The 27,346-nt window shown below is 27.9% G+C and overlaps 1 protein-coding gene across 2 annotated transcripts; it reads left to right on the top strand.

Moving 5' to 3' along the window:
- The first annotated feature begins 370 nt into the window (after positions 1–370).
- Positions 371–22,573, top strand: LOC135131102 (signal transducing adapter molecule 1-like). 2 transcript variants are annotated; one of them, XM_064058648.1, is made up of 7 exons: positions 371–752; positions 860–1,020; positions 1,069–1,308; positions 8,786–9,080; positions 9,127–9,243; positions 21,546–22,119; positions 22,167–22,573. In XM_064058648.1, the coding sequence occupies exons 1-7, from the start codon at positions 704–706 to the stop codon at positions 22,303–22,305; spliced, it is 1,575 nt and encodes a 524-aa protein (XP_063914718.1). In that variant the 5' UTR covers positions 371–703; the 3' UTR covers positions 22,306–22,573. The 2 variants fall into 2 exon arrangements, with proteins under 2 accessions (XP_063914718.1, XP_063914719.1); XM_064058649.1 differs by having other exon boundaries at positions 372–752; positions 8,798–9,080.
- The last annotated feature ends 4,773 nt before the right edge of the window (positions 22,574–27,346 follow it).

The following is a 27,346-nucleotide window of genomic DNA, read 5'->3' as shown; positions in this document are numbered from 1 at the left end:
TTAGCTGTTATTCAGGTAAAGAGTTTCCGGGTGATGGCGCAACCGTTATCTTATTAATATAGAATCAAAAACATTTATTTATTCTAATGTGGCCACTATATGTGCCTGTTTAAGAATTTTTACACGTTTCTAGAATATATTTTAAAAATCAAGACTTAAGAGATTTTTAAGGTATATTTTGAAAAATTAAAACTGTACGAATTTTTGACCTGTTTACTACGAATTCCATTTGCGGTCGCTAAAAATCAAAGTTTAGTTAAATTAATATTCGTAAAAAAAAACGAACTCTCTCCGTCCATCTACGTCATTTACGTCTGTGGTTCGAGAACTCTCCCCACTTCCACCAAAATCCATAATCTACACTAACGAATCATTCCGTATTTGCGTTTTACCAAATAAAACCAGTCAGTTGTGGCGAATAACCACCAAATTCCCCTTTGTGTGCGTTCCTCAAAAAAATCCACCATCATTTCTCTCAAATTTCCAGAAAAAAAAATCTCCCCCACCCAACCGCTCCATCGCAGTGACGTATCTGTCAAATGTCAAATCTAGTGATTTCCCTGGTAATCACGAAACGTCAAAATTTATGTTTGAAATGACATTTTCCTCCTTATCGCAAATACTGAGCGCTTTAACAATAGCAGTTGTTTAATTATGCTAATTTAGTGTCGGCCAGCCAGTGATAACAACCGCCACCAACAACATGGGTCTATTCGGCACCTCCAACGACGTAGTAATCGCAGACGAAGTAGGTGAGTCACTCGCTCTCGATTGCACCAAATCGCAATCTAATCGAACCACAAACTCATTCCGAGTCACCTGAGCTCCCCGAGTGAGTCACGTTTTGTTTGTCGCGCAGAAAGAGCAACAAACGAGAACAATGTCGACGACGCTTGGGACCAGATCATCGCAGTGTGCGATAAGGCTGGCAAGGCGGCGGAGGAGGCGAAGAGCTACCTCAGGGCCATCGTGAAGAGGCTGTACAACGCGGACCCCCACATCGCCATTCAGGCCGTCACGGTAATGAGGGAGGGCTGAGGTCAGTCGGGTTTTAATAGTGTCGATCAGTTGCTAGATGCGTGCGTGAAGAACAGCGGGAGGTTGTTCCACGTGGAAGTCGCGTCGAGGGAGTTCGAGAACGACTTTCTGAAGCTACAGTCCAAGGCACACGCCACCGTCTCGAAGAAACTCAGAGAGGCTCTGAAGAGGTGGGCCGAGAATGAGTTCAAGAGTGACCAGCAGCTTAATCTCATACCGTCGTTGTATACTAAATTGAAGAATAGCGGGGTGGATTTCTCGTCGGAAATGGTGAGTTGATAGGGTGAGTGGAATCTGGTTTGAAAGTTGAAAGTTTTGTAGTGGTGTGTTCTGGGAAATAATTTATGCAATTAGAACAATGTTGATTATGTGATTAATTATAAAAGTCATTTTTAAATAGTTTGTGTCAAAACGCTAAAAAACATGTCAATCTGTCAGTTGCGCGTTGACCAATGGTGTATCAGTTGCGTTATGAATCTGAAATGAGGACGTTTTAAAAAAGTTTTAAAATTCTTATTTGAATAAAGTACGGAAACACTCATAAACTACGTAAAAACAAAGTGAAACGCTGTTACATTAAACCACAAAGTAATTACAAAACAAAGTGGCGAATGCGGAATTCCGATAACGGTAGGAACGTCACTAGTTTCCTACCCCTGAAGTGGACCCGTCCAGACGTTTTTACGTCAACTACGACGTTTTATTTATTGTCGGATCTACTTATGGTGGTATCACTCAGAATTGTCACACAACAGTCAGGCATAAATCACTCTATACGTAGTCGAAATACTCGAGAAATCGAAAAATCCAAAAGTCGAAATACTAAAAAATCCCAAAATTGAAAAATTGAAGAATCGAAAAACTGAGAAAACTCACAAAATTGAAAGAAATATCCAAAAATTGGTAAATTAAAAAACTGAAAAATTGGGAAATCGAAAAGCCGAAAAATTGCAACCCTAAAGAATCGAAAAATTGAAAAATCGAACCCTTGGGCAAATCGAAAAAATAGATTAATTGAGAAATCAGAAAACTGAAAATTTAGCAACGTCAAAATTTGAAAAATTGGAAAATAAAAATATTGAAGAAATGGAAAATCAAAAATAAAAATCGGGAACATGAAAATTGCCGGAAACGAAAAATTGAGAAACTGAAAAACGAAAAAGTGTAAGCATAATAAAAACTTGAAAAATGTAAAAAGTGAAAATCAAACTTGAAAATTTGAAGAAAAATTGAAAAAAAACTGAAAATTTGAAAAATTGAATAAAGGAAAAATTGTAAAATCGAAAGAAACAACAAAAAATAAAGGGAATGAAAAAACGAAAAATTGTGACATAAAATCGAAAAATGAAAAACTGTAATATTGAAAAATTGCCAAATTGAAGACTGATGCAAACCGAAAAATTGAAGGAACGAAAAATGGAAAATTTTGGAAGTCGAGAAATTGTAAACTTGAAAAATCCAAAGTAAAAAACGAAAAATTACAAAATGAAAACTTGAAAAATCTCAAGAATCGAAAAAGTGAAAAATAAAAAAAAGGAGTATGTATTATGAAATAGAAATATTGAAAATTAAAGAAATTGGAAAATCGGAAGACTGGAAATCAAAAAATTGCAAACTGAAAAAAAAACAGAAAATAAAGGAAATGAAAAAATGGATAATTGTGATATAAATCGAGAAAATAAAATATAAAAATTCGCCACATTGAAAAATAAAATCGGGAACATGAAAAATTGTGGAAACGAAAAATTGAGAAACTGAAAATTCGAAAAATTGAAGAAACGAAAAATTGAAAAATCGAATGAAACAACAAGAAATAAAGGAATTGAAAAAATGAAAATTTGTGACATAAAACCGAAAAAATAAAAATTTAAAAAATCGGAAAAATGAAAAATAAAAATTGAGGAAACGAAAAACTGAGAAAACTCACATAATTGAACGAAATATCCAAAAATTGTGAAATTAAAAAACTGAAAAATTGGGAAATGGAAAAGCCGAAAAATTGAAAAATCGAAACCTTGGCAAGTCGAAAATGGGCAAATCAAAAAAATAGATTAATTGAGAAATCGGAAAACTGAAAATTTAGCAACGTCAAAATTTGAAAAATTGAAAAATAAAAATATTGAAGAAATGGAAAATCAAAAAATCCAGAAATCGAAAAACTAAAATTTAAAACATTGAACAATTGAAATATCGCAAAATTGAAAAATGGAGAAATCGAAACTCCAGAATTTAAAAAAATTGAAAAATCGGATGACTGAAAAATTGAAACATCGAAAAATTGGAAAACCGAAAAACCGAGAAATCCAAAAATCGAAACATCGAGAAATAAAAAAACGAGAATTTTTAAAAAAGAAATATTAAAACATCGAAAAGTTGAAAAAAAATTGAGAAATCGAAGAATAAAACTGTCGAAAATTTGAAAAATCTAAAGTTTAACGAAAAATTGAAAATCCAAAAAGTAAAAAAGGGGTGGAAACCCAAAAACTGCAAACTGAAAAATTTAAAAATTGGAAAATCGACGAATTGGAATCGATTGGCCTGAAAATTTGAATAATTGAGTAAATGAAAAATTGGAAAATCGAAAGAAACAACAAAAAATAAAGCAAATGAAAAAACGAAAAATTGTGATATAAAATCGAAAAAGTGAAAATTAAAAAATCGGGAAAATGAAAAATAAAAAGCGGAAACAAAAAATTGGAAAAGGGAAAAATTAAAAATTGAGAAACTGAAGAATCGAAAAATGAAAAACTAATATTGAAAAATTGCCAAATTGAACTGATGCAAACCGAAAAATTGAAAATTTTGGAAGTCGAGAAATTGTAAAGTTGAAAAATCAGAAATAAAAAACGAAAAATTACAAAATGAAAACTTGAAAAATCTCAAGAATCGAAAAAGTGAAAAATAAAAAAAAAAGGAGTTTGTATTATGAAATAGAAATATTAAAAATTAAAGAAATTGGAAAGTCGGAAGACTGCAAATCCAAAAACTGCAAAGTGAAAAATTTAAAAATTGAAAAATGGACGAACTGCAAATTCAAAGCCTGAAAATTTGAAAAATTGAACAAACGAAAAATTGTAAAATCGAAAAAAAAACACAGAAAATAAAGGAAATGAAAAAACGGACAATTGTGATATAAATCGAGAAAATAAAAATTAAAATTCACCACATTGAAAAATAAAATCGGCAACATAAAAAATTGTGGAAACAAAAAATTGAAAAATCGAAAGAAACAACAAAAAATAAAGGAATTGAAAAAATGAAAATTTGTGACATAAAACCGAGAAAATGAAAATTAAAAAAATCGGGAAAATGAAAAATAAAAATCGAGAACTTGAAAAATTGAGGAAACGAAAAACGGAGAAAACTCACAAAATTTAACGAATATCCAAAAATTGGGAAATTAAAAATTGAAAAATCTGGAGCCCGAAAAATCGAAAAATTGAGGAACTGAAAAACTGAAAAATCGAAACCTTGGCAAGTCGAAAATGGGCAAATCAAAAAATGGATTAATTGAGAAATCGGAAAACTGAAAATTCAGAAGCGCCAAAACTAGAAAATTTAAAAAATTGGAAAATTGAAAAATCGGATAATTCAAAAATCGAAAAGCCGAAAAGTAAAAAAACGAAACACCGATAAATCGAAAAATCGAACTATTCAAAAACTGAGACAATCAAAACATCGAAACATCCAAATCTCGATAAATCGAGTTCTCAAAATAAAAAATTCGGAAAAAAGAAAATTAAAAGTAATTCGAAAAATTCAGAAATCGAAATATATGTAAAACAGTCGAAAATTGAAAAATCTAAAGTTTATCCCAAAACTGAAACAAATATCCAAAATTGAGAATTTAAAAAATTAGCCAACCGAAAAATCCAAAAATCGAAATTGAAGAACTGAAAAATCGAAACTGCGAATTCGAGAAACGGGACAATAAAAAAAAATATATTAATTGAAAAATCGGAACACTGAAAATTTGGCAACGTCAAAATTTGAAAAATTGGAAAATAGAAATATTGAAGAAATGGAAAATCAAAAAATCGAGAAATCGAAAAATCTAAAATTTAAAACATTGTACAATTGAAATATCGCAAAATTGAAAAATGGAGAAATCCAAACATCAAAGAATCAAAAAAGAAAAATTCGAAAATCTAAAACTTAAAAATCGAAAAACTGAAAAATCGACAAATCGAAACTCCAGAAAAAAAATTGAAAAATCGGATAACTGAAAAATCGAAACATCGAAAAATTGTAAAATCGAAAAACCGAGAAATCCAAAAATCGACACATCGAGAAATGAAAAAAAATGAGAAATTTTAAAAAAGAAATATTAAAACATCGAAAAGTTGAAAAAAAATTGAGAAATCGAAGTTTAAAACTGTCGACCATTTGAAAAATCTAAAGTTTAACAAAAAATTGAAAATCCAAAAATAAAAAGGGTGGAAACCCAAAAACTCCAAACTGAAAAATTTAAAAATTGGAAAATCGATGAATTGGAATCGATTGGCCTGAAAATTTGAAAAATTGAGTAAACGAAAAATTGGAAAATCGAAAGAAACAACAAAAATTAAGGAAATGAAAAAACAAAAAATTGTGATATAAAATGAGAAAATGAAAAATAAAAAATCAGGAAAATGCAAAATAAAAATCGGGGAGTTGAAAAATTTAGGGGACGAAAAATTGAAAAAGAAAAAAATTAAAAATCGAGAATGTGAAAAATGGAAAAATGAGAAATTGTAATATTGAAAAATTGGAAAATTTGGAAGTCGACAAACTGTCAAATTGAAAAATCAAAAATAAAAAAACGGAAAAGTGTAAGCATAATAAAAACTTGAAAAATGTGAAAAGTGACAATCTAACTTGAAAATTTGAAGAAAAATTGAAAAAAAAATGAAAATTTGAAGAATTGAATAAACGAAAAATTGTAAAATCGAAAGAAATAACAACAAATAAAGGGAATGAGAAAACGAAAAATTGTGACATAAAATCGAAACAGTGAAAATTAAAAAATCGGGAAAATGAAAAATAAAAATCGGACACAAAAAATTGGAAAAGGGAAAAATTAAAAATTGAGAAACTGAAAAATCGAAAAATGAAAAACTGTAATAGTGAAAAATTGCCAAATTGAAAAACTGATGCAAACCGAAAAATTGAAGGAACGAAAAATTGAAAATTTTGGAAGTCGAGAAATTGTAAAATTGAAAAATCAAAAATAAAAAACGACAAATTACAAAATGAAAACTTCAAACATCTAAAGAATGGAGAAAGTGAAAAATAAAAAAAGCAATATGTATTATGAAATAGAAATATTAAAAATTGAAGAAATTGGAAAATCGGAAGACTGGAAATCCAAAAAATACAAAGTTAAAAACTGAGATTGTGAAAAAACGAAAAATGGGACTGTAATATCGAAAAATTGCAAAATTAAAAAAATGCAACTCGAAAAATTGAAAAATGTAGAAGTCAAGAGATTGTAAAATTGAAAAATCAAAAATAAAAAAACGAAAAAGTATTTAACGAATTTTTTTCCTCATTTTTTTTGTGGCTTATTTTTATCACTGTGTGCCGATTTTTGTAAAGACAAATAAAATTCGAAACTACTGGGCTGATTATGGCTTTTTATTTCATTTTCGCCTTTTTTTCATCATCCTGGTTTTGTGTCATTTTTGTTTTGAGATTTTTTTGGCACGTGTGTCTTTCATTTTGGTTACTTTTTGATCGTTTTTTTTTTGGTTAAATTTTTTGTCGCCTTCTTTTCACCATTTCTTACTTTTTAATGGCTTTTTTTTTGCAATTTTTGTCGCATTTTTTTGTCCCTTTTTACCCTTTGTTTACTTTTTTTGGCGCTTTGTCACGTTTTGTTATCCTCTTTTTTACCATTTGTTTCATCATGTTTTTAAACCCTTTTTTATGGCGACTTTTTTTCTCTTTTTCTGTGCCCCTTTTTTGGTCGTCTTTACTATCGTTTTATCAATTTTTATTCTTTTTTTGTCTTTGGCGCCTTCTTTTCGTTTGTCAACTTTTCTTGTCATTTATGTCGCCGTTTGTGTAATTATCCCTTTTTTGTGGACTTTTGGCGTTTTTTATCCCATTTTCGACTTTTTTGTTTTTTGTTTTTTTTTTTTTTTGTTATCGTTCCTCTTCTTCGTCGACTTTTTTTGGACATCTTGTGTCTCCTTTTTTTCCGACTTCTTTTTTGTCGCATTCTTTTCATCTTTTTTTTTTAGATTTTTTCGGACGACTTTTTTTTCTGTGTAATCTTCTGTTTTGTTATTTTATCGTCTTTTTTTTGGTTAAATTATTTTATCTTTCCCCTTTTTTTCGCCTTCTTTTCACCATTTTCTTATTACTTTTTTATGTTTTTAATGTCGGAATTTATTTGGTTGCTTTTTCTATCGCATTTTGCAGCTTTTGTAGATTTTTTTTTTGTTTTTCTTTTTTTTGTGTGTGTTTTTAGTCGCCTTCTTTTTGTTTGTCGCTTTTTATCTCACTTTTGTCACGTTTCTTGTGTCCCATTTTTTTATCTTCTGTTTTTTTATCGCCTTATGGCTTTTTTGTGGAATTTTTGTCGTGTTTTTTTGCTTCCTTTTTACCGCTTCCTTTTTTTTTGTTTTTTTTTTGGGCGTTTTGTCTCGTTTTAGAGTTGCTCCTTTTTTCGGCTTTTGTGTCTCTTGTTTTTGTCTTTTTTGGTCTCTTTTTTATTTCTCTTTTATTTCTTTCATTTAATTCTTTTTTTCAATGAATCAAATCAATGAATACTTTATTGGTGTTAAAAACTTACAAATACAGTTTTACACAAGTCAAATACTCTAAATTAAATATCAATAAACTATTAAAATTTCTACACCGAAGATAATCCTTAGTATAAAACTATACAAACAATTCATAATTTCAGTTTTATTTTTCGTTTTATTTTCGTCATTTTTCCTTTTTTTGTCCCCGTTTTTTGTGTCTGTGTTTGGATCGCCTTTTTATCATTTTATTTTTAACATTTTTGTGACGGCCTTTTTTCAGCGAATTTTTGTCCCTTTTTCTGTGCCCTTTGGCTTTTTTTTTGTTATCGTTCACCTTGTTTTTAATAGTCTTCTTTGTTGGCTTTTTTTTGGACAATTTTTGTCTCCTTTTTTCCGGTTTCTCTTTTGTCTCGTTCTTTTTATCTTTTTATTGACTTTTTTGTTAACTTTTATTATATCTTCTATTTTGGTTTTTTTATCGTCTTTTTTTTTTTTGTTAATTATTTTACCTTTCCTCCTTTGCTTGTCGCTCTCATTTCATCATTGTTTATTGCTTTTTATGCCTTTTTTATATCGGAATTTTTTTCTCATTTTATTACCCTTTTTTGGTCGCTTTTTCTATCGCATTTTGAGCCTTTTTGGTGTCTTTTTTGTTATTCGATTTTATTTATACACGACTAATTACAGCGATTATGTACAAAATAATTCCGGCGCAACTTGACTGAATTCGTTCACAGGACTCGGCTGAATAATCATAGTTCCCAAAACTAGTCTCAATTTAAACCCATACTTTCCTTCTAGATATTTCGTGATCGAGGTCTTTCTAGAATACCCATCGCGACTTCCGCTTCCAGGCTTTTCTTTAGCAAACGACGATGAGTCACCCATCATCGCCGTACATACTAGAAACCATAGGCGTCGCACCGGGGCGGCGTATGGGTTTCTTTCGTAACAATACGTTATAATTGATATTAATTTTGATTGATACTAGAAATACATTTCAATTTGTCATGTAGTTTTCCTTGCAGCCCGCGAAAAAGTCCTCGCACGTCAACAAGGACCCCAACGTCGTCGAATCCCAAGAGGAAGAGAACCAGATCCTCAAAGCCATAGAACTGTCGCTGAAGGAGAGCACGTCCTCGCCTCGGGCGGCCAGCGCGAGCAGCACCCTGTACCCCTCGACGAATCTATCGCTGGCCGCCGCCACTTCCGCGAACTCGACGCCCGTCAAAGAGCCCAAGAAAGTGCGAGCTCTGTACGATTTCGAGGCGGCCGAAGACAACGAGCTCACGTTCAGATCGGGAGAGATAAGTAAGTCACGGAGCGACGTAACGACGCCGATAATGAGTTTTCGCAGTTTTTGTGATAGACGATTCGGACCCGAATTGGTGGAAGGGCAGCAACCAGAGGGGCGAGGGGCTGTTCCCGTCGAATTTCGTCACGAAAGACTTGGACGTGGAGCCGGAGAAATTTTGTAAGTAATGTGTAATACGTAATGGTAGCAGTGAACGTAAAGAACTATATGTTTAATAACGAGTGTGGATTTGCCCGAGGGAAGGCACGGAACGTAATTACCGCTAATTTGAGTAAATACGCAAAGTTTGTGAGGCCACTGGGAATTAAGTATTCAGCACAAACAGTTAATTCCACCAGGCTGGTTTAAATTAATTCGTTGCATGATTCACTCCAATAATTTTTTTATATCGAAACGAGTGATATCTTTTTTGCGAGTACAATAACACTCACTTATCTGGATGATTCAGAGATTTTTCGATTGTCATTGTGCCTATTTATAACAAAACATTCTTGTTTATTCAAGGAAATAGTAACGACTTAATAATTCATTATGAGTCTACTTTGTGTGTTGCAAATAATCGTTTTAATTTCTAATTACAATATATTTTTACATCCCCAATGTAAGCTGTACATGTGGTTTATGAATCCGTGTTCTGTTTTTACCCTAGACATCCAGACTTTTGGGGAAAAAATCAACATCATAAAACAACATTTTGCAATTTAATTTGAAAACCAAATCCTCTGAAATCTTACCAACTATTTAATGTCATCGTAAATCGTTAATGAAAATTATTTTATTATTTTTATTATTGATAACGTCATCTGAAAATTTTGCCTAAGAAATCCTCTGAATAATGCAAAATATTATGACTATATTTTAAGTTACAGGGGTTATTTATCGTAAAAAATTAAAATTCGCGAAATCAAATAATAATTTTTTCTTCAATTTTTCGATTTCTTAATTTTTCAAGTTCTTGATTTTTATTTTTTCAATGGTTCTTCCGATTTTATAATTTTTCGTGTATTCCATTTTACAAATTTTGCAATTTTTGAATTTCACGATTTTCCGATTTCCTTCATTTTCAACATTTCGTTTTCACAATTTTGCGATTTTTCGAAGTTACAGTTTTTCGTTTCCTCATTTTTTTAAAGTTCTTGATTGATATTTTTCAATATCCCGACTTTTAATTTTCATTTTATATCACAATTTGTAGTCATTTTATATCACAATTTGTAGTCGTTCCTTACATTTATTTTTCAATGTTTTTTCGATTTTATAATTTTTAGTGTATTAAATTTTCAAATTTTGCAATTTTTGAATTTCACAATTATCCGATTTTCCGATTTCCTCAATTTTTAACATTACGTTTTTACATTGTTTCGTTTTTTTTGCACTTTTCGATTGTTTAGTTTGCCAGCTTTCTATATTTTATTTCTTCAATTTTTCGTTTCTTAGTTTTTCAAGTTCTTATTTTATAATTTTTCAATTTCTCAATTTTTAATTGTTCAATTTTTTGGTCATAATTTTTCGTTCTTTCGTTTTGTGTATTTTTTCATTTAATTTTTTCAATTTTTCGTTTTTCGATTTTTCAGTTTCCCTATTTTTAATTTCCTTTTTCGTCTTTTTTTATTCCCTTTATTTTTTCAATGGTTCTCTCGCTTTTATAATTTTTCATGTATTCATGTTTTCAAATTTTGCAATTTTTGGATTTCATAATTTTCCGATTTCCTTAATTCAACAATTCCTTTTTACAATATTCCGGTCTTTTTTATATTGCACTCTTCGATTATTTAGTTTCTCAGCTTTCAATGTTTCATGTTTTCAATTTTTCGTTTCTTCACTTACATAATTTTTTCAATTTTTCGAATTTTCAGTGTTTAGGTTTTATGATTTTTCTTTTTTTCAAGTTTAATTTTTTCAGTTTTTTATTATCACGACTTCAATTCTTCGATTATTCGTGTCTTCAATTTTCAATTTTGCAATTTTTCGATGTTGCAGTTTTTCGTTTCCTGAATTTTTCAAATTCTTGATTTTTGTTTTTCAATTTCTCGATTTTTAATTTTCATTTTATATCAAAATTTTTGGCTTTTTTATGCCCTTTATGATTGCAATGTTTTTTTCGATTTTATAATTTTCAGTTCATTAAATTTTTTAAATTTTGCAATTTTTGAATTTCACAATTAGCCGATTTTCCGATTTCCTCAATTTTCAACATTTCGTTGTTTTTTTATTATTATTATTATTATGCACTTTTCGATTGTTGTTTAGTTTCTCAGCTTTCAATTTTTTATTTCTTCAATTTTTAGTTTTTTAGTTTTACAAGTTTTTATTTTATAATTTTTCAATTTCTGGATTTTTAATTTTTCAATTTTTCGAATTTTCAGTGTTTAGCTTTTATAATTTTTCTCTTTTTTAAGTTTAATTTTTTCAATTCTTTTATTATCACGACTTTAATTCTTCGATTATTCGTGTCTCTTCAATTTTTCAATTTTGCAATTTTTCGATGTTAGTTTTTCGTTTTCTGAATTTTTCAAGTTCGTGATTTTTATTTTTCAGTTTTCCGATTTTGACTTTTCTTTTATATCACAATTTTTCGTTTTTTGAGTCCCATATTTTTCAATATTTCATTCTATTTTATGATATTTCGTTTATTTAATTTTTCAAATTTTGCAATTTTTAAAATTTTGCAATTTTTCAATTTTCCAAATATCCGGTTTTCCGATTTTCTTAATTTTCAACATTTCGATTATTTCAGTTTTTCAATTTCTCAATTTTTAATTTTTCAATTTTTTTCACTTTTTCGAATTTTCAATCTGCCGCTTTTATAATTTTTTTTTTCAATTTTTCAAATTTTGTGATTTTTGAATTTCCAATTATCCGATTTTAGGATTTTTTCATCATTTAGTTTTCTTAATATTTCGTTTTTTTTTTTATTATTATTATTATTTTACCCTTTTCCATTATTTAGTTTCTCAATTTTTTATTTTTCAATATTTTGACCACAATTTTTCATTTTTTCATTTTCTATATTTTTTCAATTTTTCAAATTTTGTAATTTTAGAATTTCCAATTATCCGATTTTCCGATTTCCTTTATTTTCAACATTTAGTTTTCCTAAAATTTGGGGTTTTTTACTGTTATTTCATTTCATTTGTTCAATTTTTCATTTTTCAATTTTTTGATAGCAATTTTTGGTTTTTTCATAATCTGCCTTTTTTCAATTTTTCGATTTTCTCTTTTTTTCAGCTTTAATTTTTTTCAATTTTTCAATGTTGCATTTTTTCGATATTCCAATTTTTCATTCCCTCACTTTTTCAAGTTCTTGATTTTTAGTTTTCAATTTTCCGATCGTTAATTTTCATTGTATGTCACAATTTTTCGGTTTTTTCAATGTTCCTATCGATTTTATAATTTTTCGTTTATTCAATTTTTCAAAATTTGCTATTTTTGATGTCACAATTATCCGATTTTCCGATTTCCTTGATTTTAAAAATTTCCTTTTTACAGTATTTCGTTTCTTTTTTTTTTTGATTTTGCACTTTTCGATTGTTTGTTTCTCGCCTTTCTATTTTTTCATTTTTCAATATTTTTCATTTCTTCAATTTTTCGTTCCTTCAGCTTTTCAAGTTCTTATTTTATAGTTTTTCCATTTCTCAATTTTTAATTTCCCATTTTTTTTAACACAATTTTTCGTTTTTTATTTTCTGTATTTTTTCAATTTTTAGAAATTCAATTTTTCGGTTTTATAATTTTCCTTTTTTCAATGTTTTGGTATCTCGACTTTAAATTTTTCGATTATTCGTTTCTTCAATTTCTCAATGTTACAATTTTTCGTTTTTCGATTTTTCATTTTCTCAGTTTTTCAATATTTAATTTCCTAAATTTTTCAAGTTCTTGATTTTTATTTTTCAGTTTTCCGATTTTTAATTTTTTATTTTATATCAGAATTTTTCGTTTTTTGATTCCCTTTATTCTTCAGTGTTTCTTTCGATTTTATGATATTTGGTTTATTTAATTTATCAAATTTTGCAATATTTAAATGTCACAATTATCCGATTTTCCAGTTTCCTTAAGTTTCAACATTTCGATTATTTAGTTTCTCCTCTTTCAATTTTTTTCGTTTTTTCGGTTTATTAAATTTTAATGTTATAATTTTCTAGTTCCTCAGTTTTTGATTTTTCAACTTTTTCATAATTTTTCGATTTTCTATTTTCTAGATTTTTTCAATTTCTAGAATTTTCAGTGTTTCGATTTTATAATTGTTCTTTTTTTCAACTTGAATTTTTTAAATTTTTCGATATTATAATTTTTGATACAATTTTTCGTTTCCACAATTTTTCAAGTTCGTGATTTTTATTTTTCAGTTTTCTGATTTTTAATTTTTATTTTATATCACAATTTTTCGTTTTTTGATTCCCTTTATTCTTCAGTGTTTCTTTCGATTTTATGATATTTGGTTTATTTAATTTTTCAAATTTTGCAATATTTAAATGTCACAATTATCCGATTTTCCAGTTTCCTTAATTTTCAACATTTCGATTATTTAGTTTCTCCTCTTTCAATTTTTTTCGTTTTTTCAGTTTATTAAATTTTTATGTTATAATTTTCTAGTTCCTCAGTTTTTGATTTTTCAACTTTTTCATAATTTTTCGTTTTTCTATTTTCTATATTTTTTCAATTTCTAGAATTTTCAGTGTTTCGGTTTTATAATTGTTCTTTTTTTCAACTTGAATTTTTTAAATTTTTCGATATTATAATTTTTGATACAATTTTTCGTTTCCACAATTTTTCAAGTTCGTGATTTTTATTTTTCAGTTTTCTGATTTTTAATTTTTATTTTATATCACAATTTTTCGTTTTTTGATTCCCTTTATTTTTCAGTGTTTCTTTCGATTTTATATTTCGTTTATTTAATTTTTCCAATCTTACAATTTTAGAACTTCACAATTGTCCGATTTTCCGATTTCTTTAATTTTCAACGTTTCGTTTTTACTAAATTTCGGTTTTTTTATTTTATTTTGCGCTTTTCAATTATTTAATTTCTGTGCTTTCAATTTTTCATTTCTTCAATTTTTCGTTTCTTCAGTTTTTCGTTTTTATTTTATAATTTTCTGTATTTATTCAATTTCTCGAATTTTCAAAGTTTCGATTTTATATATTTTTTTTTTCAAATTTAATTCTTTCAATATTTCATTATCCCGACTTGAAATTTTTCGACTATTCGTTTCTTCAATTTTCCAATTTTTCGGTATTACAATTTTTCGTTTCCCCAATTTTTCAAATTCTTAGTTTTCAGTTAGATTAGATTTTCAATTTTCATTTTATATCACCATTTTTCGTTTTTTCATTCCCTTTATTTTTTCAATGATTCTTTCGATTTTATAATTTTACGTTTATTCAATTTTTTAAATCTTGAGTTTTTGAATTTCGCAATATCCCATTTTCCAATTTCCTTAATTTTCAACATTTCGTGTTTTTTTGCACTTTTCGATTATTCAGTTTCTCAGCTTTTAATTTTTCGATTTTTCAAATTTTTATTTCTTGAATTTTTCAAGTTCTTATTTTATAATTTTTCAATTTCTCAATGTTTTATTTTTCTGTTTATAACAATTTTTCGTTTTCTGTATTTTTTCAATTTTTCGAATTTTCAATACATATTTTGGTTTTATCATTTTTGTTTTTTCAGTTTTTCATTATCTCGACTGCAAATTCTTCGACTATTCGTTTCTTCAATTTTTTAAGTTTGTAATTTTCCGATATTAAATTTTTCGTTCTTCGATTTTTCATTTTCTCAGTTTTTCAATATTTAGTTTCCTAAATTTTTCAAGTTCTTGATTTTTATTTTTCAATTTTCCGATTTTTAATTTCCATTTTGTATCACAATTTTTCGCTTTTTCATGCCCTTTATTTTTTCAATGTTTCTTTCCATTTTATAATTTTTCACTTCTCCATTTTTTTAAATATTGCGATTTTTGAATTTCGCAATTATCCGATTTTCCGATTTCCTTAATTTTCAACATTTCGTTTTTACATTATTTCGGTTTTATTTAATTTATCTATTTTTTCGATTTTTCACTTTTTGGGTCACAATTTTTCATTTTTTTATATTCTGTATTTTTTCACTTTTGCAATTTTTTGATATTACAATTTTTCGTTTCTTCAATTTTTCAAATTCTTGATTTTTATTTTTGGAGTTCTCAATTATCCGATTTTTCGATTTTGCGCTTTTTTGATTTTCAATTTTTAAATTTTTCAATTTTTTTTTTTATGGAAACGTTGAAACATCGAAAAATTGCACATCAAAGAACTAAAGAAACGAAAAATTGAGACATCGAAAAACTAAAAATCGAGAAACTTCAAAATCTAAAAAATTAATAAGTCGATAAGATAAGTTCGAAGAGAAAAAACGATTCCACACGAAAAATGGAAAAAGTCAAAAATTGTAAAATCTAAATATTTGGAATCGCCAAAATTGTATAGTCGAAAAACTGTAACATTGAAAGAGCGAAAAATCGAAACATTGTAAAATCATAAAATTTAGGAAGTGAAAATTGCAAGTCAAAAAAATTGAAGAAACGAAAATAGAAAAAATTTAAACTGAAAAAAGAAAGCATTATATAATATATTATAATAATAAAAATTGTAAAAACAATGAAAATGAAACCGAAACCAAAATTTGCAAAATCAAAAATTGAAAATTAAAAAATTGGAAAATTGAAAAACTGAAGAATTTGAACTCGAAAACTCGACAATTGCAAACCGAAAAACTGAAGAAAAAAAAATTGTTTTAATATCAAAACGACTTTTGCGAGTACAAAACACTGTTTATCTAGATGATTCAGACATTTTCCGCTAGTCATTGTGCCTATTTATAACGAATACTTCAAACTAACGATTTTTCTAATTATCGTAACGAAAACACTCTTGTTTATTTAAGGAAATCGTAACGACTTAATAACTTATAAGTCGACAGAAGATTGACTTTACCAATTTACTTTGTTGACGATTCAACCAAGTTTACTGCTCTTGGCACAATAAAAGCGAATCGATTTTACCGAGTTTGTGTGTTATAAATAATCGTTTTAATTCGTAATAACAATATATTTTTTTCTACGGCCATAAACCATACGTGTTATCTAAATTAGCGCCTTTATCAGAACACATTAAATTGATAACTATGCGCATTGTTAATCAAATCGCTCCGTTTGAAGCCGGCATTGAGTTTTAATTAACCTTGTCCTTCCTTTTGCGATTAAAAATAGCGCTCTGTCAATGGGAGTAAGCAACCTTATCAGTTTCTTCGATCGATTGGTGAGTTGGTCGAGGTTTCTAATGTTCAATGAACGGAAAAAGTGTGTCAGATTTTTATAAAGTTGCTGCAGTCAAAACAAAAATAGAACACGTGCAGAAATTTTCCCATATTTGTCGGCTCTTGACTTGGATAAGGAGGGAACGAACGTCTGAATAAGTATCCTTGAACTTGGATTATTCGTTATTTTTACGTATGGATGATACGTAATAAGTTTGTACGAAGCTGTCGTCAAGCAGATGTAATAATGCGTTAGTCAAATTAGTGGTTGTTTTTACTTCCTGAACAATGTTTCTTTTCATGTTTTCTAGACGTTTGATGACCCCTAAAATACGAAAAAATAGGTCTTCTGTTTCCGTCTGTGTGGAATATCGTGTACTGACATTAGTAAATATTATTTAAATTTAAACATCCAGATTTTTTAGAAGAAATTTAAAATCGTATAGTAACGTTTTAGTTTAAATATTGAAATTTTGCAAAGTTTTAAGGTTATTGGAAGCAACGAAACTATGAATCATAATTTGTGCGTTTGTGCGATTTTTCAGGTTTTTGATTTTTCAATTTTTAGATTTTTAAATTTTTTTCCAATTTTTGGCGTTTGTAAATTTTCAATGTGACAACTTTTCAATTTCTCGATTTTTCGATCTTTTGTTTTACTTGTTTCTCGATTTTTCGGTTTTTCAATTTTTTGAATTTTCGACTGGATGATTTTTCGTCTTTTCGATTTCCAAATTTCCCAATTTTCAATTTTGGAATTTTTCAATTTTTCGCTTCATGAAATTTTCGATTTCTCAAATTTACGATTTTTTATAATTTTCGGGTTTTTGATTTTTTGACTTTTCGATTTTTTTATTTTTCGATTTCTGGAATTGTATGATTTTTCAGTTTTTTGCATTTCTCGATTTTGCAATTTTTGAATTGAATTTTTCGATTTTACGAGTTTGCGATTTGTCGATTTCTCAATTTTCGATCTACCGATTTTTCGACCTTTTGATTTTTTCGGTTTTTCAGTTTTTTAAATTTTCGGTTTTTTTATTTTTCGACTTGTTCATTTTTCGTCTTTTCGATTTCCAGATTTCTCAATTTTCAGTTTTGGAATTTTTCAATTTCTCAAATTTACAATTTTTCAGTTTTTGAATTTTCAATTTCTCGGTTATTCAATTTTTTAATTTATCGATTTTTTGATTTTCCCATTTCTCTGTTTCTTGATTTTTCAGTTTTTCAATTTTTCGATCTTTCAGGTTTTTGAATTTTCAATTTTTATAATTTTCGGGTTTTCGATTTTTCAATGTTTCGGTTTTGTGATTTCTCAATTTTTCGACTTTTAAAATTTTCGATTCTCAGCTTTTTTTATTTTTCGATTTCTGCAATTTATGATTTTTCAGTTTTTTGCGGTTCTCGATTTTTCAATTTTTGGCGTTTCTAAATTTTCGACTTTTCAAATTTTCGGTTTCTCGATTTATCGACTTTTTGATTTTCCCATTTCCCGATTTTCCAACTGCTCGATTTTTCAGTTGTTCATTTTTTCGATTTCACTTGACGATTTTTCAATAATTCTCAATTTTTCAATGTTTAAATTTTGGGATTTTTCGATTCTTCGGTTTTTTAATTTTTTGGTTTATCGATTTATCAATTTTTGAAGTTTCTAAATTTTCGATTAATCGGTTTGTGGATTCAATTTTTCGGTTTTTTTACTTGACGAATTTTCGACATTCCGATTTCTCGATTTTTCAATTTTACAATTTTTATTAACTTTTAAATTTTTTGATTTATCAATTTAAATTTTCAATTTTTAGCATTTCTAAATGTTCAGTTTTCGTTTCTGCATCTTTTAGATTTTTCGATTTGAAAATTTCTCGATTTTTTGATGTTTTCTCTTTTGGGATTTTTCAATATTTTTTGATTTTTCGTTCCATCAACTTTTAGATTTTTCGATTTTTTTAAATTTTTTAAATTTTCGGTTTTTCAATTTCCTACATTTCGATTTCACGATTTTGCAATTTTTCGATATTGCAGTTGGGATTTTTCAATATTTTACATTCTTCAATTTTACGATTTTCAATCTTTGGCGTTTCGAAGTTTTTGATTTTTCGTTCCATCAACTTTTAGATTTTTCGGTTTTTTTTTTTTTGATTTTTTAAATTTTCGGTTTTTCAATTTTTCGATTTCTTCGTGTTTCGATTTCTTCAACTTTTCAATATTTCGGCTGCAAGATTTTTCGATTCTGTAGTTTTTCAATTTTTCGAATTTTCAGGTTTTTTATCTTCGTTTTTTAAATTTTCGGTTTTCCGACTTCTAGATTTCTCAATTTTTCGATTTGTCAGTGTTTTGATGTTTTAGTTTTGGGATTTTTCAGTATTTTCCATTCTTGAATTTTTTGATTTTTTAAATTTTAGATTTTTCGATTTTCCTGTTTTTTGATGTTTCGATTTCTCAATTTGACGCTTTTCAATTTTTGGGGTTTCTAAATTTTCGATTTTGCGTTTCTTCCAACTTTTCGATTTTTCGACTTCTAAATTTATATGACTTTTCATATTCTCGATTTTTCCCTTTTCAATTTATAAGTTTTTGATTTTTGTTTCGTTTTTAATTTTTTTTGTACTTTTCAATTTTCGATTACTCAGATTTTGGAATTTTCAGCTTTTCAGTTTTTTGATGTTTCGATTTCTCGATTTTTTTATTTTACAATTTTTCAGTTTTACGATTTTTCAACTTTTTGATTTTTCAACATTTACATTTTTTGATGTTTCAATTTTCAACAGTTTCGGTTTTTTGATTTTTAGACTAGACGATTTTTCGACTTTTCGATTTTTAAACTGTTCAGTTTCTCAATTCAAATTTTCAGGTTTTTGATTTAATTTTTTTTTAATTTTCAGTTTTTGCGGATTTTTAAAATTTTAGATTTTTCTTTTTTTTTTTGTTTCGATTTATTGATTTCTAAATTTTACGATTTTTCAATTTTTGGCGTTTCTAAATTTTTGATTTTTCGTTCCATCAACTTTTAGATTTTTCGATTTTTTTCATTTTTTTAAATTTTCGGTTTTTCAATTTCCTACATTTCGATTTCTCGATTTTGCAATTTTTCGATATTGCAGTTTTGGGATTTTTCAATATTTTGCATTTGTGAATTTTTCAATTTTTGGCGTTTCTAAATTTTCGATTTTTGGTTTCTTCAACTTTTCAATTGCAATTTTGAGATTTTTCAATATTTCCATCTTCAATTTTTCGATACTCAAATTTTGGAATTTTCAGCTTTATGATTTTTCAACTTTTTGATTTTTCAACTTTTCGATTTTTGAACTGTTCGATTTTTCAATTTTTTAAATTTTCGACTTCTCGATTTTTCAAATTTCGATTTCTTGATTTTTTAATTCTTCGATTTTTCAATTTCTCGATTCTGCAGTTTCTCAATTCAATTTTTCAGGTTTTTGGTTTAAATTTTTTTTTAATTTTCAGTTTTTCGCCTTCCGGATTTGCGGATTTTTTAATTCTTCGATTTCTCAAATTTCCAATTTTTCATTTTTTGCCGTTTCTAAATTTTCGATTTTTCAATTCTCAGTTAATCGATTTTGCATATTACCAATTTTTGGATTTTCTGACTGCTCGATTTCTGGAATTTTTCAATTTCTCAAATTTACAATTTTTCAGTTTTTGGCGTTTTTGAATTTTCAATTTCTCGGTTAATCAATTTTTTAATTTATCGATTTTTTGTTTTTCCCATTTCTCTATTTTCGACTTCTTGATTTTTCAGTTTTTCAATTTTTCGATCTTTCAGGTTTTTGAATTTTCAATTTTTCGATTTTTCAAATTTTCGATTCTCAGCTTTTTTTATTTTCCGATTTCTGAAATTTATGATTTTTCAATTTTTTGCGTTTCTCGATTTTTCAATTTTTGGCGTTTCTAAATTTTCGACTTTTCAACTTTTCGGTTTCTCGATTTATCGACTTTTTGATTTTCCCATTTCCCGATTTTTCAACTGCTCGATTTTTCAGTTGTTCATTTTTTCGATTTTTCTCTTGACGATTTTTTCTCAATTTTTCAATGTTTTAATTTTGGGATTTTTCGATTCTTCGGTTTTTTAATTTTTTGGTTTATCGATTTATCAACTTTTGGAGTTTCTAAATTTTCGATTAATCGGTTTGTGTCGACATTTCGATTTCTCGATTTTTCAATTTTACGATTTTTAACTTTTAGATTTTTTTATTTATCCATTTAAATTTTCAATTTTTGGCATTTCTAAATGTTCAGTTTTCGTTTCTGCATCTTTTAGATTTTTCAATTTGACCATTTTTCGAGTTCTCGATTTCTTGATTTTTTGTTTTCTCTTTTGGGATTTTTCAATACATTCTTCAATTTTTCGATTTTTAAAATTTTAGATTTTTCTTTTTTTTTGTTTCGATTCATTGATTTCTAAATTTTACGATTTTTCAATTTTTCAATTTTTGGCGTTTCTAAATTTTTGATTTTTCGTTCCATCAACTTTTAGATTTTTCGATTTTTTTGATTTTTTTAAATTTCCTGCATTTCGATTTCTCGATTTTGCAATTTTTCGATATTGCAGTTTTGGAATTTTTCAATATTGTGCATTTGTCAATTTTTCAATTTTTGGCGTTTCTAAATTTTCGATTTTTGGTTTCTTCAACTTTTCAATTGCAATTTTGAGATTTTTCAATATTTCCATCTTCAATTTTTTAATTTTTCGTTTTGTTTTTAAAAATTTTTTACTTTTCAATTTTTCGATTACTCAAATTTTGGAATTGTCAGCTTTACGATTTTTCAACTTTCCGATTTTTGAAGTGTTCGATTTTTCAATTTTTTAAATTTTCGACTTCTCGATTTTTCAAATTTCGATTTCTGGATTTGTGGATGTATTAATTCTTCGATTTCTTTAATTTCCAATTTTTCATTTTTAGCCGTTTCTAAATTTTCGATTTTTCAATTCTCAGTTAATCGATTTTGAAAATTACCAATTTTTCGATTTTTCAGTTTTTGATTTAATTTTTTTTTAATTTTCGGTTTTTCGACTTCTAGATTTCTCGACTTTTCAGTTTTTCGATTTATCAGTGTTTTGATATTCCAATTTTACGATTTTTCAATTCTTCGATAGTTCTATAACTCTTCTATGATGTAATCTACATTACTAAATCAAACTCGTCTCTCTCGTTTCCAGTATACGAAAAAGCCAAAAAAATAGTCCAATTCAAAGAAACCGTCGACGTGAAAACCGCCGACAAGGAGCCCGAGGACATAGAAATCAACGAAGAGAAAATCGACCGCCTCCTGCACCTCCTCCACGAGGCCGACCCCACCAACCCCGAGACCGACACCGAGGAGATGCTGAAATTGGAGCGCGAAGTGAACGGCATGGGACCCCTGATCGACTCCGAGCTGGAAAGGGTGGACCGGAAGCACGCCCAACTCACCCAACTCAGCGCCGACCTCGTCGAGGCCCTCAGCTTGTACCACACGCTGATGCGCGAGCCACAGTTCCCTCCGAAGCTGCCTTATAACTTTAGCCAGATGGCGCCGCCGCCGCCCAACTCGATGGTGCCGCCGCAGCCCGCCTACAACGGCCTGCCGCCGCCGCCCGCGTCGATGATGCAGCCCGGGATGGCGCCGCCGCCCATGCACTACGGCACGCTGCCGATGATGCCGCCGGCCGGCATGGGCGGCCTGCCGCCGCCGCACAGCCTGCCGCCGGGGATGGGGCCCTTCATGATGCAGCAGATGCCCGACGAGAGGAGGTAAAAACTGTCCTATCTGTTTCGTGGTAATGTTGGGTGTGTTTCAGAGGACACAGTTATGGCACCATGGTGCATCCGAGTTTTCCCCCGAATGTTGCGACGTCGTCGCACACTCTCATACACAACGGACCTCCTCAGTCGCAAAGTCAACACTATATGCCTGCTTCAAGCTCTAATCCAAAGTAGTGGGCCTTGCAAGAATCCTGTTATTTTTCTTTATAACCGATGTGATTTGACTATTTAGTTATTTTGATAATATCGTGTTTATAGGTATTTCTTCACTATCCCCACCACTTTGGTTTATTTATTACCTACGAGAGTTGATATTAAGTTGGGGACAGACGTGCGTGCGGTGCAGACAGTGAAGAGATTATTAAGTAATATTGTAGACTTGATGTAAAGAAAAATATGTATATGAATAAATTTTATCAAGAAATTATTATTGAAGTGTAAACCGGTACTTTTTTTTACCCTTCCCAGCATCGAAAAAATTGCTAGAACGTTATGACTTCGAAAATGGGCGAAATTTATAGAAAGAGCATATATTTAACCACGCCCACCCACCCCGCCTCCATTTCAGTGACTCATTTTATCTAGTCTGAAAGGTGGATCTTATATTCAACGGAAATAAAATCCTTTAAATGAGTAGTGCCTGCTAAGATAAGACCGATTTTGTTAAATGACATATTCTCTAAGAAAATAAAGGGTGGGTGGGCGGGGCTAGTATTTGCTAAGATAAGACTGATTGTTTTCAATGACATGAAATAAAACTTCTTTTAACAGCCTACGTTCTATTAGTAGTAAATTTTTCAAGTTTTTGATTATTTTTTTTTTATTTTCGGTTTTTCGTTGTTTCAACTTTTTAAATTTTCGGTTTTTCGATTTTTTTCATTTTAAATTTTTTTTAGTTTTCGATTCTTCAATATTTCAATGTTTTAGTTTTAGGATTTTTCAATTTCTCAATTTTTCATTTTTGCCGTTTTTAAATTTTCAGTTTTTCAATTTCTCGATTCTACAGTTTTCAATTGAATTTTTCAGGTTTTTGTTTTTAATTTTCGGTTTTTCGACTTCTAGATTTCTCGATTTATCAGTGTTTTGATATTTATTTCAGTTTTGGGATTTTTCAATATTTTCTATTCTTCAGTTTTTCGATTTTTCGGATTTTTCAATATTTTCTATTCTTCAGTTTTTCGATTTTTCGTTTCTAGTTTTTACTTTTTCAATTTTAAATTTTTTAGATTTTTGATGTTTCGATTTCTCAGTTTTCCGATTTTCAATTTTTGGCGTTTCGAAATTTTAGGTTTTTTGATTTTTCAAATTTTCTAAATTTTCTGTATTTTGATTTTTCCTCTTTTCGATTTCTCAGTTTTCAGTGTTTCAGTTTTGGAATTTTTCGCTTCATGAATTTGTCGATTTCTTGGTTTTTCAATTTTTGGCATTTTTGAATTTTCAATTTCTAGAGTTTCCGACTTTTTTATTTTCCCATTTCTCGATTTTTCAGTTTTTCAATTTTTTAAATTTTCGGTTTTTCGATTTTTCAACTTGACGATTTTTCGACTTTTCGATCTTTCAATGTTTGGGTTTTGGGATTTTCAACTTTTCCATTTTTAAAATTTTCGATTTCTGAAATTTACGATTTTTCAATTTTTGCGTTTCTAAATTTTCGATTTTTCGACATCGATTTCTCGATTTTATTGATTTCTCTAATTCTCCTTTCTTTACTTCTCGATTTTGCAATTTTTCAATTCGATTTTATGGATTTCGATTTCTCAATGTTCCGAAGTTTCAATTTTGCCATTCTTTAATGTTTAGATTTTTCGATTTTTGGCGTTTCTAAAATTTCGATTTTTCGACTTTTCAACTTTTCCGTTTTCCAGTTTCTCGATTTTTCGACTTTTTGATTTTCCCATTTCCCGATTTTTCAGTTCAATTTTTCGATTTTTTGGGTTTTTGATTTTTCAATTTTTCATTTGACGATTTTTTAACTTTTCAATTTCTCAATTTTTCAATGTTTTAATTTTGGAATTTTTCGATTTTTAGATTTATTAAATTTTCGATTTTTCGACTTTTCCATTTCTCGATTTTTCACTTTAAAAATATTAGAGTCTTGGAATTTTTCAATATTTTCCATTTTTCAATTTTTCGATTTCTTAATGTTTCGATTTTTCAATTTTTGGCGTTTCTAAATTTTCGTTTCTTCAACTTTTCAACATTTCGACTGCTGGATTTCTCAGTTCAATTTTTTTATTTTTCAGGTTTTTTATCCTAGTTTTTTAAATTTTCGGTTTTCCGACTTGACGATTTTTCGATTTATCAGTGTTTTGATGTTTCTGTTTTGGGATTTTCAATATTTTCCATTCTTGAATATTTAGATTTTTCAATTTTTAGCGTTTCTCAATTTTAGATTTTTCGTTTCTTCATCTTTTCAGTATTTCGACTTTAAATTTTTCGATTTTTCGTTTCGTTTTTTAAAGGTTTTTACTTTTCTATTTTTCGATTACTCAAATTTTGGAATTTTCAATTTTTCAGTTTTACGATTTTCAACGTTTTGATTTTTCTACATTTAGATTTTTCAGTGTTTCAATTTTTTTAATTTTTGGTTTTTCGATTTTTCGATTTTTTGATTTTTCAGTTGTTTAAATTTTCAACTTCTCAATTTTTCAATATTTCAATGTTTCAAATTTAGGATTTTTTAATTTTTGGCGTTTCTAAATTTTCGATTTTTCGCTTTAACTTTTTGAATTTTCAACTTTTCGTATTCTCGATTTTTCACTTTTTCAATTTATCAGTTTTTTGATACTTCAGTTTTGAGATTTTTCAATATTTCCATCTTCAATGTTTTCATTTTTCGTTTCGTTTTTACATTTTTTGTAGTTTTCAATTTTTCGATTACTCAAATTTTGAAATATTCAATCTTTCAGTTTTACGGTTTTTCAACTAACTTTTTTATTTTTCGACATTTAGGTTTTTTGATGTGTCAATTTTTTTAATTTTCGGTTTTTCGATTTTTTCATTTTTAAATTTTTTTAATTTTCGACTCTTCGATTTTTCAATATTTCAGTGTTTCAGTTTTGGGATTTTTCAATTTTTCGTTTCAGCAATTTACCTCGATTTTTCATTTTTGCCGTTTTTAAATTTTCGATTTTTCAATTTCTCGATTCTGCAGTTTTTCAATTGAATTTTTCAGGTTTTTGTTTTTTTTTTTAATTTTCGGTTTTTCGACTTTTTGGCGTTTCTAAATTCTCGATTTTTCGCTTTTAACTTTTCGATTTTTCGACTTTTCGTATTCTCGATTTTACAATTTATCAGTTTTTTGATGCTTCAGTACTGAGATTTTTTTCAATATTTCCATCTTCAATGTTTTGATTTTTCGTTTCGTTTTTCAATTTTTTTTTAATTTTCAATTTTTCGATTACTCAAATTTTGATATTTTCAATTTTTCAACTTTTTGATTTTTCGACATTCAGGTTTTTTGATTTTTCAAATTTCTGATATTTCAATTTTGGCCGTTTTTAAATTTTCGATTTTTAAATTTCTCGATTCTGCTGCTTTTCAATTCAATTTTTCAGGTTCTTGATTAATTTTTTTTTAATTTTCGGTTTTTCGACCTTTTGATGCTTCAATTTTTTAGATTGTAATAGTGTGTCGATTTTTTCTATTTATAATTTTTTCAATTTTTCGTTTCAGCAATTTCTGGATTTTTCATTTTTGCCGTTTTTAAAATTTCGATTTTTCAATTTCTCGATTCTGCAGTTTTTCTATTGAATTTTTCAGGTTTTTGTTTTTAATTTTTTTTTTAATTTTCGGTTTTTCGACTTGATGAATTTTCGACTTCTAGTTTTGACATTTCACTTTTGGGATTTTTAAATTTTTCGGGTTTTCCACTTTTCGATATCTCGATTTTTTACTTTTTCCACTTTTCAATTTTTCGATTTCTACTATGTTTTTTCGATTTTTAAAATTTTAGATTTTTCAACTTTTAGATTTTAGATTTTTCAATTTTTGGCGTTTCTAAATTTTCAATTTTTCAGGTTTTTGATCTTGGAGTTTTTTAAATTTTCGGATTTTCCATTTGACGATATTTCGACTTCTCGATTTTTCGATTTATCAATGTTGATGTTTCAGTTTTGGATTTTTAGATTTTTTAAATCTTTGATTTTTCAATTTTTCGTTTTTTTTTTGGTGTTTCGATTTTTTGATTTTTCAATTTAAAAATATTTCAGTTTTGGGATTTTTCAATATTTTCCATTCTTCAATTTTTCGATTTTTTACGTTTTCAATTTTTCGATTTCTTAATGTTTCGATTTTTCAATTTTACGATTCTCAATTTTTGGCGTTTCTAAATTTTACATTTTTCGTTTCTTCATCTTTTCAATATTTTGACTTTAAATTTTTCGAATTTTCGTTTCGTCTTTTAAATTTTTTTACTTTTCTATTTTTCGATTACTCAAATTTTGTAATTTTCAATTTTTCAGTTTTACGATTGTTCAACGTTTTGATTTTTCTACATTTAGATTTTTTGGTGTTTCAATTTTTTAAATTTTCGGTTTTTCGATTTTTCGACTTTTCGATTTTTGAACTATTCGATTTTTTTATTTTTCAGTTATTTAAATTTTCAACTTCTCAATTTTTCAATATTTCAATGTTTCAATCTCAGGTTTTTTTCAATTTTTGGTATTTCAAAATTTTCGATTTTTCGCTTTAACTTTTCGATTTTTCGACTTTTCGTATTCTCGATTTTTCATTTTTTCAATTTATCAGTTCTTTGATACTTCAGTTTTGAGATTTTTCAATATGTATTTCCATCTCAATGATTTTTCGTTTCGTTTTTTAATTTTTTTTACTTTTCAATTTTTCGATTACTCAAATTTTGAAATTTTTAATCTTTCAGTTTTACGTTTTTTCAACTTTTTGATTTTTCGGCATTCAGGTTTTTTGATGTTCAATTTTCAAAATTTTCGGTTTTTCGATTTTTAGACTTGACGATTTTTCGATTTTTGAACTACATATTCGATTTTTTGATTTATTTTTCAGTTTTTTAAATTTTCGACTTCCCAATTTTTCACTATTTCAATGTTTCAGTTTTGGGAATTTTCAATTTTTTGTTTCATCAATTTCTCAATTTTTCATAATTTGGATTTCTCGATTTTTTACAATTCTTCGATTTTTCAAATTTCTGATATTTCAATTTTTGCCATTTTTAAATTTTCCATTTTTAAATTTCTCG

This window comes from Zophobas morio, unplaced genomic scaffold (assembly GCF_036711695.1).
Source record: "Zophobas morio isolate AGI-343-1 ecotype UQ-CSIRO unplaced genomic scaffold, CSIRO_AGI_Zmor_V1 ptg000018l, whole genome shotgun sequence".
NCBI classification, from domain to species: domain Eukaryota; kingdom Metazoa; phylum Arthropoda; class Insecta; order Coleoptera; family Tenebrionidae; genus Zophobas; species Zophobas morio.
This window is presented reverse-complemented; position numbering and strand designations above follow the sequence as displayed.

Coding starts and splice junctions, on each gene's coding strand:
- LOC135131102 (XM_064058648.1), top strand. CDS start 704: ATGGGTCTATTCGGCACCTCCAACGACGTAGTAATCGCAGACGAAGTA. Junction 1,021..1,068: donor TCGCCATTCAGGCCGTCACG/GTAATGAGGGAG, acceptor AGTGTCGATCAG/TTGCTAGATGCGTGCGTGAA. Junction 1,309..8,785: donor TGGATTTCTCGTCGGAAATG/GTGAGTTGATAG, acceptor TTTGTCATGTAG/TTTTCCTTGCAGCCCGCGAA.